Raw genomic sequence first — 12,386 nt, forward strand, 5'->3', positions numbered from 1 at the left:
GAACTGGATAATTTCTGTAACCCAATCATTTACAAGCCTAAACCGAAAGTAGAGGTTGCTGAAGACAAAGCAAAAGCTAATAGTGAACACAATGGACCAATGGATGGACAGAGTGGGACTGAAACTAAACCAGATACAACAAAAGACAACTCACAGCATACTAAATCTTCTGGAGAGATGGAAGTAGACTAAGTCTTAATTTTACCATCACATAATTCAAACAGTGCAAGTAACCACAGGGGCCATCCTTCTTTTACATCTGGTACACACAACAGATGTTTAGTTGTTCTTAACCACTTTTTGTCATTTGTTTTTTGGAGTAGTTCTGAAAAGTGTTCTATATTGAGTGCACCTCTGTTCATTTCCATTGCTGCTTATGTGAAGCTTTAGCTGAATATAGACTTACAAGTCAGTTTAAGCTATCCTAATGTATTTTATACCAAACATGCAAGATTGAGAAGTAGTTGGCAACAATCTACCTTATTTAAAGCTTCTACTTGGATAAACCTCAGCTCCTTTATTCAGGAAAGGATATTGTATTGCACTGTTGTTGCAGAAGCATAGATTTAATTGCATCATTATTTTGAAAAACAAATATTGAAATTGATGTGGTTTAAAGCCACTGAGGCACTGACCTTTTTCTAGTTACTGTACTGTTATAATTTAAATATTAAAATAAGAGGTTCCCTGACAAATTAGTCCATCTCATTGTTGTGCCATGAGAACTCCAAAACTTTGTCATATAAACTACATCACACATTGAAAGGGAAAATACACTATTTTATGTTAGAGTGGCACCAGCAGTTTGCTTTTATTTTTTTTACTAGTCATGTGGATTGATGTTTCTCAAAGAAATCTGGTGTCTTTTGCACTTGAAACTTCTCATCTACTTGTCCTGAAGACCACCTGCTGCTAAAGTATTGCTAGCCTAAAGATGATGAACCATTTTTGATGAAAATACTTTACCTTAAGGGGGAGATGCTGTTGACCTACTCAGACATGCATCTGTGATGTTGATAGCCTTGTTTCAGTTTTAATAGTTCTTTTGGTTTTCTTAACGGATTTCATTAATATGTTAACACAGGGTAGGGAGAAATGGCACAATGTGTATTGCATTATATACATTTATCACTGATTTGCTTAATGTCAGAATATAAACACTATTAAATAAGTGATAATACTTGAAAAGAGGCACTTCTTATACAGTTAAGTCTTAGGAAATAATGCTTGTAATAAACCTAACTATGTTACATATCAACAGACAAAATATAGAATGTTACATAGTCTGATATGATATGATTAAATTGTAGTTCTTGCTGTTACATTACTTGTTCAGACCTTGGCTCCAGTTTTGGTGCTTCATATACAAATTATATGGGACAAGGGACTGTAAAATTAAGATATTTTAAAGACTTAATCTGTGCTTCATCACCAGATTTGTTGACATTGTTCAGTTCTATCCAGAAGCTTGAAACTAAAAGTATGGGAGCAGGCAGAAATAACTTTTCAACCTACAAGAAAAAGAAGCATAGACAATGCATGGGCACTTGCATTCTTAAACACCTCTCAACCAACCAGATTGACCTAGGTTAAAATTTTGAAAGGCTCCCTCTTTCCCAAAGCCACATCTTTATATTTAGACGATTATATTAATACTGACTTTTCTTAAGTAGTAAAAATTGAGAGTTTAGTATCTTTAGGGGTAGTCTTTATTTCTCACTAGTTCTGTGAGAGAGATTTTGTTTCTACAATGTAGTCTGCACTGAAAGGAAAGTATGGAGCAGTGCATTTTGCAGGATTTTTATCCATCCTTTTTGAGGGAAGAGATGTCCCTTTTCTGCATTAAAAAAATACATAGACCCAATATATTTTTAATGTCTTCCAGCCTTTAACTATCCTTTTGTAATACTCTTAAAATGAAATAATTATATCCATTTTTAAAGCATGTATTGGTTACGTTTCATTTGTATGTTGAATATATAGGTTCACTTCAGTAAGAGCATCAAAGTTACGAAAGGGAGTATATAACAGTCAGTACACATAGGAGTTTATAGCTTTTCTTGAGTTAAAATCTCAACCCACTTTGTTAGGAGCCATACCTCCAAAACTAATTGGGCATAAACGTGGCAACAACTCTTTTTGCATCTGAATTGTCTAGTAAATCCTGACATTTTCAGTTCCTTAAGCCAGTTTATGCAGTTCTGTGTTTTGGTCAAAAATGTAACATTCCAGTTCCTACAGTTATGTAACACTTCATTTAATAAGTTAGTTAGATACATCCAAAGATAATGTGTATACTTTTCCTGCCCATTTATTTAACTTAAATTTTCAAAAGCTCTTAACATACTTATTGAATATATTAATAAAAAAGAAAATGTTCTCCTTAATACAGTCTTAGGTAGAAGGTAGGGTTCAGTTTATTTTTAATCTGCATGAAATACGCAGTGCTAAACAAAAAAATCAAAGGTTTTTTTTCAAAATAAAAAGCTGTAATTTTAGAAGTTAAGAAATACACAGAAAAACATGATGTTTTCCCGTAGTAAACAAATAAGAACTAACTAGGCAATACCTAGGATGATTAATAAATATAGAGTAATACACTTCGACTCTATGGAAAAGTATAAATTACTTGGTTTCAGGAATCAATGCCTGATAGCCAATTATACTGTGACTTTAAAAACAAAGATTGCTAAATAATATAACAAAAGAAAGTTTTTGATGTTTTAATTCCTTAGCAATGTACAGAATTCTTAAGTTTTAAAACAATTAGAAACGGTACACCAGAGAATTGGGCTACTGGAATAACCATCTCAATTTCAAAAAGGTAATTAAATTAGACTTATTAAGAAGAAATAGATTTCTCAAGACTCTTTGGGGGTCAACTTTTAGTATGTCCATGATTATATTTCTTAGCTAGAAATCTGTTTAAAGTGAATCTGGGGGATTAATTATCAGTATAAAATGATAATTTTAAAACATTTTATCCAAATTAGCAAAAATTATCCATATTGACAGACAGCAACCATTTGAATACAGTGCTCAATTGACCCAAAATAAATATAACCATCCCTCCATTTTCATAAATTTGAATTGTAATAGTAAGCCTACAAACAGTCCCATTAGGAATTTGTTTCGTTCTTAAGAGCTGGTATTTGGTAGTCCACAAAAATTAAAGCCTTGGCATTAATTCTGCATATCATGGGTTTAGAAGAAACAGAAAAGTATAACTTCATCTTTCTTACCTTTTAGAATTTTACAACAAAAAACTTCAATTCTTACCCAATTTGTTTGGGTAAGCAAAAAAAAAAACAAAAAAAAACCCAAAAAAAACAACAAAAAAACAACACCTTCAATCCTAAAGTAAATGTTATTTTGTGGTTAGACTTTGGACCTTTGAGTTTTAAGTGGAATTTGGTTCTGTGATATTTAATTCCGTAAAACTTAATGAGAAACACATCTTACTGCATTGATATATCAGTATTTAAAATCTGATGGCATTGACTAAAGTTAGCCACTGTTGACTTTTCAGATGACCTAGGGGTAGGGATGCTTATAACGTCTGATACTAATGTTGTATTATCCTCTTACACAGTGTTTTATAACCATCAGTAATTATCTTTCTTTTTGTCAAGGTTTAGTTTAGTCCACAGTATCATTTTAAAGTAATTCCCAGGAAGCACATTATTTTTTTCTTTTGATAAAAAGTACTAAAATTGAATGCAGATCAAGACCAAGTCTTTAACTAAAACAAGTAAACAAAATGAAAACTTTAGTTATTTTACTTTCACATCTCAATTTTCAATGAATCAAAAATAATATCCTTCCATATACTCATGTTTCCTAACCAAACAGCTCTGTGTTTATAATATAGCCAGGTATCTTTCTTAAGTTTTTTTTTTCCTTGCTAAATCCAAGGGTAATTGTTTCATACAATAACCTGGCATCTGGACTCTTTAGACTGTTAACAAACTGCTTAGGAGAAAAGAAAAAAACTTACGTGTCTGTGGCGGTGGTCATGGCTCTTTCACCTTCTGGATCCCTGAGAGTACCTCTAGCATGTTGTTAGAGTAATCGTTTTTTTTAAAAAGCGTATCTGTTAAAATACATTATTAAATAACTTGGAGCCTTCAAGTCAAAGAAACAAAACTAATAATTGAATCATGAAAATATGATTCAGTCTGTCAAGCAGGTGAAACTCCATAACAAGAAATATTTAATAGTATGATCTTTGCTTTGGAATCTCTAATTTACTGTCATGTCCTAAGTCACAGGATGAATATTAGGGAAATGTATCGATACCTAAAAATTACCCATCCTGTAAAGAGATTAGTCAACTTCAACGTGTTTTAGTTTAATTGCATTATAATACATGAACTATAAATGGAAATGGTCTTAGTCTTTCCTGTTATCTTGTTTCATTTTTCTTATTTACTACTAGACTCTTAAATAATCATTATATTTTTCTCATATTTTGCTTTTTTATTTGGATTATTCTTTAGGTCTTTTATTTCACGGATTTAAAAAAAATAGTTCCACTGCTTTATTACCCGTCTTCTTTTTACTATAAACCAAATCTTACTGTTAAGAATTTTTTGACTCTTAAATTCATACCCGAAAAGCCATGTCATAAGTTTCCATATGTAATATGTCTAAACTTTAATAGTGACTTAACAGACTTTTCATATCCTGGCCTTTGAATAAGTTTTGGATCAAAAGAGGTCAATTTTGTTAATATTGTGTACTCAGTAACCATGTTCCTCATTTTTAATCCAAATATGAATGTGGCGCAAGGGTCAGAATTGAAAATAGGTGTTAAAGATTAGACACCTTCAGTTTTTTGCTGCCTTCTTATTACATGTGTGTTGGGGTTTTTTTTTTTTTTAGAATTTCTTAAATTTCTTGCTTCCAGACATTGAGTTAAATGCTTTTGAAATCATATGGGCCCACCCAGAATGTAAATGTAAAAATGTAATTAGAAATTGAGATCTAGGTTAAGGAAGCTTTAAAGTGTTGTAGGTTTTTTATCCCCTGAAATAATATTTCTATGGCTTAGTGTCTTGGAAAGAGACTCACATTAAAAGTAAAAAATTTTATATTTGGTAGGATGAAGCCACTGTTTAATATCACAGTATATAGAAGCAGTTTTTTAAAATGAAGTTACGAATTGTTTAGTACTTATACGACATCCAAGTCATTTTTTTTCTCCAATCATTAAAATAATTTATATACAGTGACTCCGACTCCAGTCTTAGTGCAAATTACTTTCTGCCAGTTTAATTAATTCCTACCAGTTAAACTGTTTTAAGGAAACTACTACATTTGATTTCTTAGTTTCCTAGTTTGTTTTCAGCACAAAGGGTGACCTGTGCAATGCAGAAAGTAGTAAGCCTGATGTGCCTATAAAAATAATTAACTGAATTTTGCATGTAACAGACCCTTAGTTTCAATGAGCAGACGTGAGAATGGGTTGTGATGTTAAGCTGATAATGTTCTAGGATCTACAGTTCTGGTTCATGAACATATCCATAAAATGTTTACATATGGCAGAATCGAAGTATATAAAACATTTTCTATGTATGTAAAATGGCATCTTCATACTAGTTAACAATTAGCAACTGATAAATGCATTTCACTTTTGGATAGCAAGTGCACACTGTCAAGAAGTTATGTAATTATAATAAATATGTATTTACTACTTGAACCATGAGTTTTGCACACCTGAGGCTTAATTTTCACATATTGAACTTCATTGACTTGATAGTGGTTTGTGGACAGGTCATTAAAGTTATTTACATAAATTTGCTTGGCAATGTGAGGACTTAGAGAAAACTGGCAAACTTTAAACCTTCAAATGCTATTGATTCTGAAAACTAAAATAGTAGTTTGCTAATAATGCAAGTGGTGTCAAAGAATAACAGTTTTCCATTGGAAGAGAAAACCTAGGAATAAATGAACCCAAAGACTAGAAATTTTCAATACGCAAAGATGAGCTTCCTGCCCCAGAGTTTCTCCTAACCTCTTTTTGAGAATTGCTATTCCAGATGAAAATGTGTCAAACAGCTTAGCATGTTGGGATCAGAAAAGAACTGAGATCCCTAGTCTAGATTACAGCATTTAGTGCTGCATCTTCTAGTGGTTGAACAACTTGTGAGAATAAGAAAGATAATGAATCCTCAATCCAGAAAAATGTTTATACCCCCATACACTTTATAAACTTTCCAATGAAATTCAAATAAATACTTTCAAAGACTAGAAGACGAAACAGTTGACAGTTCTTTCCTGTTCATCTTATCCTGAGTCTGAGAAAACTAGAGATGATATTTGCTCTTTTTTTTTTTTTAAAGAAACTCCTCAATCCCTAGTTATTAAACAAGAGTTAGTGAACAAGGGTTGTCTGTTAACTCTAAGTTCCTCCTAATACTTTATCCTCAAACTACCTCCCCCTCTTTAAATGTAAAGAAATAGGTTCAGGATGTTCATGTAGTCTGCAAATACCAGAAGGCCATTAGAACCAGTTGTGTTGAGCACAAGTACATTTGGTCTCCTGTTTAACCTCACTGAAAAGGATTTGTGTATTGGTTTTAGAGATAACAAGGATCAGGTTCAATTAAGAGCAAATAACTAGGAAAGAAACCATTTGTAGTAAAGAAAACCTTGAAGGCAAAGAGAAGCAAAAAACAAGGAGAAATCATAAAATAACAAGTATAGGTATCAGTAGTTATAGTAATATAATTCAAATACCATAAACTTCCCAGTTTAAGAACTATAATTAATATTTACAAGACACTTAATAAATATAATGATGTAGTAGTTGAAAGTAAGTTAATGAAAAATATTAGAAAATGCCAATCAAAAGAAAAACTGTTAAGTCACTCATCAGGTAAAACTGACTTCAAGTGGAAAGAAAAGGGAGTGTTGGGATGCACAGTGAGTTTTAATAATGATACAGTAATTCAACAGAAACCTAACAATCTGAAATAACAGCCTCTAAATATATAAAGCAATTGACAATAACATACAAGTTTAGGCCCACAAAAACAGTGATAACTGGTAGTATGCAATAAGTATAAAAAAGAACAGAATTTTAAAACCTAGGTATAACAGAATTACACAATCTGTACTACATAATCTGTACACATGGAATATTTATAAAAAGTGATACTGTAAGCCAAAAGAAATTCCATATGCTAGAACTGAAAAAATGAACTTCTAGAAAAATCAAATCATGCTGAAAATTAGAAAATACTTCTAACTGAATGACAATTTAAACCTATTTTAAGTTGCATCTCCTCTTTCATTGCAGTAAACAAAAATGAAAATAAGCACTCAGCAGCCTTTAAATAAATCTGAATATAACATGCAACTTGATAACATGCAACTGAAGCACTAATTCAAAAGTTTATACAAGCGTACCTCACTTTATTTGCTTTATAGATACTCCGTTTTTTAAAATTGAGGGTTTACGTAACCACGCATTGTCAGATGAGGGTATTTTTAGCAATAAAGCATTTTTTACTTGAGGCATGTACATGTTTTTTAGATGTGCAAATGCTATTGCACACTTAGTAGACTACAGTGTAACATGAACTTAACTTTTATATGCACTGGAAAATCTAAAACTTGGTGCAACTCACTTTATTGTGATAGTCACTTTATTACAGTGGTCTGGAACCTGCAGTCGCTCTGGGTATGCCTGTATGCTTTAATGCATATATTTAAAATGAGGTTGAAAATATAATGACCTGAGAATATCACAAAAAAGGCAGAAAGACAATAGCAAAAAAAAAAAAAAAAAACCTAAATAAATCAGAAATAAAGAAAGAAGGAAACGAGAGCATAAATCAATAGCAAATGGCATAAAGAATCAACACTGAAACCTCTATCTGAAAAAATATATATATTTTAAAACAGACAAGCCTCTAGCAAAGTTAATTAAGGAAAACAAACATAAGCATTAAAAGAAACTGATTTTGAGTTAATAATCTGTTCATAATTCCATTTATGGCCCATCAAAAAGAATAAAATACCTAGGAATAAAACTAAGGAGGTAAAATACCTTGAACTCAAAACTAAGACCATGATGAAATAAACTGAACACAGCACAGATGGAAAGACCATACTATGCAATCCCTAGATAAATACCAATGGCAATTTTCACAGAACTAGAACAAATAATTTTAAAATTTACATGGAGATACAAAAGACTTCAAATAGTGGAAACAATTTTCAGAAAGAAAAAGCTGGAAGAATGATTCCTGACTTTGGACTATACTACAGAGTTACAATCAAAACAGTACGGTACCAGCACACAAAAAGGACACAGATCAGTGGAAAAGGACAGACAGCCCAGAAATAAAACCCAGACATGTATGGTCAGTCTACAACAAAGAAGGCAAGAATATACAATGGAGAAAAGACAGTCTCTTCAATAAATAGTGGTGGGAAAACTGGACAGCTACATGGGAAAGAGTGAAATTAGAACATTCTCTAATACCATGTACAAAAGTAAATCCAAAATGTATTAAAGACCCAAAACAATAAAACTAGACGAAAACAGGCAAAAGACTCTTTGACAAATCATACCAATATATTTTTGGATCTGTCTCCTAAAGCAAAGGAAAAAAAACAAAAATAAACAAATGGGACCTAACTAAACTTAAGAGCTTCTGCACAGCAAAGGAAACCATCAACAAAATGAAAAGACAACCTATAGAATGTGAAAAAATACTTGCAAGTAATATGACCAATAAGGGGTTAACATCCAAACTATATGAACTCACACAACTCAAAAAACAAGTCCGATCAAAAAATGGGCAGAAGATCTGAATGGGTGTCCTTCCAAAGAAGACATATAGATGGCCAACAGGCACATGAAAAGATGCCCAACAGTGCTAATCAGAGAAATGTAAATCAAAACCATCATGAGTCATCACTTAATACCTATCAGAATGTCTATGATCAAAAAGACAAATGTTAGAGATGATGTGCAAAGGGAACCCCCTGCACTGTTGGTGGGAACATAAATTGGTGCAGCCACTGTGGAAAACAGTATGAGGTTCCTCAAAAACTAGAAGTAGAACTACCATTATGACCCAACAACTCCACTCCTGGGTATATACCTGAAGAAAATGAAAACAGTAACTCAAAAAGATATGCACCCCAATGTTCATAGCAGATTTACAGTAGCCAAGATACAGAAGAAACCTAAGTGTCCACTGAATGGATAAAGAAGATGTGGGGGGGGTGTATGTTTGTGTGTGTGTGTGCGTGTGTATAAAATGAAATATTACTCAACCATAAAAAAGAATGAAATAATGCCATTTGTAGCAACATGGATGGACCTAGAGATTATCATATTAAGTCAAGTCAGAGTAAGATAAATATAATATCACTTATATGTGGAATATTAAAAAAATCTTACTTATAAACCAAAAATAGATGCACAGACATTGAAAACAGACTATGGTTATTGAAGGGGAAATGGCAGGGGAGTGATAAATTAGGAGTTTGGGAGTAATAGATACACATTACTATACATAAATAGGGATACTGTATAACAGAGAGAACTATATTCAATTTCTTTTAAATTCTGTTTCTATGTAATAACACAATAGAACAGAAACTGAAAACAATATATATATATATAAAAATATATGTATAACAATCACTTTTCTGTATACCTGAAGCTAACATTGTAAATCAACTACACTTTAATAAAAAATAATTAATCATTAAAAGATGTGGCACATACATAAAATGGAATACTACTAAGCCATAAAAAACGAAAACTTGCCATTTGCCACAACATGGATGGACTTGTATGACATTACTTAGTGAAATAAGTCAGACTGAGAAGGATATTGTATGATATCACTTATACGTGGTACCTAAAAAATAAACTAGTAAATATATCAAAAAAAAAAAAAAAAAAAACCACACTCATAGACATAGAGAACAAACTAGTGGTTACCAGTGGGGAAGGGGGAAGTTGGGGGTTGGGGTAAGATAGGAGTAGGGGATTAAGCAGTGTAAACTGTTATATATAAAATAAATAAGCTACAGTGATATATTGTAAAGCACAGGGAATATAGCCAGTATTTTATAACTACAAGTCAAATACAACTTTTAAAAATCATGAATCACTATGTTGTACATGTGAAATTTAAATTGTAACTCAACTATACTTCAGCTAAAAAAACAAAACAAACCTTCATCCCACTTTTACAAACATTCTAGGAACAAGTCCCTTTTAACATAAATGTGAAAAGTGACAACTTCCTAACTTGTCTTATGAAGCCAGTTTCACAATACACTCTTGATACCATAGCATAAAAGACCATATGAGGAACACAGTAACTTTCCAAATACAATCATGAACATAAATACAACAAATTATAAATTTCCTAAATATTAGCATACTGAATTCATAAACTTGTTAAAAATATACTATAAAATTAGTTTTATCTCAAGGATGAAAGAGTGGTTTAATGTTAGAAAATCTGCCATTCCTCACATTAACAGATGAGGGAAGAAAAAATATATAATTATCTTAAAGGATGCTGAAAAACTATTTCATTACTCATTTATGATTTCAAAAATTAAACTTACACTACTTAGTCCAAGCCACCATCATCTTACCTATTCTTACAATAGTGTACTAACAATTCTTTCTGACATCTATTCCCAACACAGAACACAAACTGATCCTTTAAAACTTGCATTAGATCATATATGTCACTGACGACTGGAACACTCCATGGATTTCCATAGCATGCCAAAGGAAAACACAAACTTCTTACCATAGTTTTCAATGTCCTGCATGATCTATATACCATTATGTCTTGTACCTCATGTTTCACTGTGTTTCCCATTCATCACAAAGCTCCAACACAATGACCATCTTCTGTTTTAAAAATATTGTGAAGCTGTTGGAAAATAAAGAGAAAATCTTAAAAGCTGTAACATAACAGTCTATTACCCCTCTAAGGAGCACCAAGACCAGTTAATAGCTGACTCCTCAACAGAAATAATAGAATCTAGAAGACAAAGGATTGAAATCTTCACTACTGAAATAGTAAAGTAAAAACAAAAAAACCCTACCAATCTAGGATTCCATACTCACTGAAAAATCCTTCACAAATGAAGGCAAAATACTCATACAAAAGCTAACTTTCTCTTAGCAAATTTGCACCAGAAGTAATACCAACAGGGAATTCTTCATGAAAAAAAAGTGCATGGAAAAGAATGCACCAGAAAATGTAAGTATGGGGGGGTGGTCAGATCAAGATAGCAGACATGGAACTCACTTCCTCCCACAGACACATCAAAAATACATAACAGGTGGAACAATTCTCATGGAAAACTAAGAAACTGGCAGAACTGCTATACAATCAACACTGCAAGAGAGATTTCCAAGTAAATGAGTGGGAAGGAAAAAAAGGCATCAGGTAGGGACCTGCACCCCTGGGAGGGATCTGAAAGGAAGAGAAGGTCCAACAGGAAGAACCCTGCTGATCAAGCTACAAACTAGGCATTCCAGTCCTGGGGTCCTATGCTGGGGAGTCAAGCCCCTTTGACTCCAGGGAAAAGCAGTGGGAAAGAAAGAAGGACTGGAGAAGCCTAGACTACACTTGCAAGCAACGCCTGGGTGCTAGCTTGCCAAAAGACAGGATGAGGAGGGCTCTGCACTGGTGGCTGCTGCTCACCACAGTCCCCAACTTGAGCTGGACAAACACTCCAGCCCCGACTCATTCCACACCACAGCTGGGTTCAGGATCTGGGCCAGCTGGCTCCTGGAAAAAGAATCAATCTAGCTAGGCAGAGACAGCCTAAGGGCATGCGTGTGGTCCAGATGGCGTGATGGTGGCCATTGTTGGCACTTAAATGGTGCAACAAGAACCACAGCAGCCAGCACGCCAGGGTCCCCACCGAGCCTAGCAAGCATTCCTGCACTGCCCACTTCCATGCACTAAATCTAGGACAACCATAATGGAAAGCAACCCAACTTTGGGCTGCATCTGAGTGGAGTCACAGAGGCCTACAAAGGCAGTACATCAGACCTCTGTGAGCACACGAGCCTCAATTAATTCAGCACTCCTCTCCTTTGAAACAAAACATGCACTCAAGGGGAACAGAGTCTGCTGAAGCCCGACCCTCAGGGTTTATGTTCCAGCAACTGGGGAGAAAATCCAGCCCCTTACAACAGTGCAGCAACAGCTATAGAGCAGAGAGGAATTACTGCCTCAGACCCTGTTCATGCATAAGATTCTTCAAGACCAACCACACACACTATCAAAGTGGTAATGGGCAGCACACCCTGAGAAAAGACATAGCTAGCATCTACATCGAATCCAGCACAGTCACAGAAGACACCGGGCACAAGCGGT

The 12,386-nt window shown here is 33.7% G+C and overlaps 1 protein-coding gene and 1 long non-coding RNA gene across 2 annotated transcripts in view; one reads left to right on the plus strand and one right to left on the minus strand.

The window, feature by feature from the left end:
• HSPA4L (heat shock protein family A (Hsp70) member 4 like) overlaps nucleotides 1-5,707 on the plus strand; it is a 49,180-nt gene extending 43,473 nt beyond the window's left edge. The window contains exon 19 of the mRNA XM_032463211.1: nucleotides 1-5,707. Coding sequence (XP_032319102.1) covers nucleotides 1-192 — 192 coding nt within the window. The 3' untranslated portion in view covers nucleotides 193-5,707.
• Nucleotides 1,389-12,386, minus strand: part of LOC116658332 — a 27,099-nt gene continuing 16,101 nt past the window's right edge. The window contains exons 2-4 of the long non-coding RNA XR_004313679.1: nucleotides 10,800-10,925; nucleotides 3,998-4,093; nucleotides 1,389-1,511 (exon numbers count right to left, since the gene is read on the minus strand). This is a non-coding gene — a long non-coding RNA (uncharacterized LOC116658332). The remainder of the gene's footprint in view (nucleotides 1,512-3,997; nucleotides 4,094-10,799; nucleotides 10,926-12,386) is intronic.

The sequence above is a fragment of the Camelus ferus genome, chromosome 2, assembly GCF_009834535.1.
Source record: "Camelus ferus isolate YT-003-E chromosome 2, BCGSAC_Cfer_1.0, whole genome shotgun sequence".
Taxonomy (NCBI): domain Eukaryota; kingdom Metazoa; phylum Chordata; class Mammalia; order Artiodactyla; family Camelidae; genus Camelus; species Camelus ferus.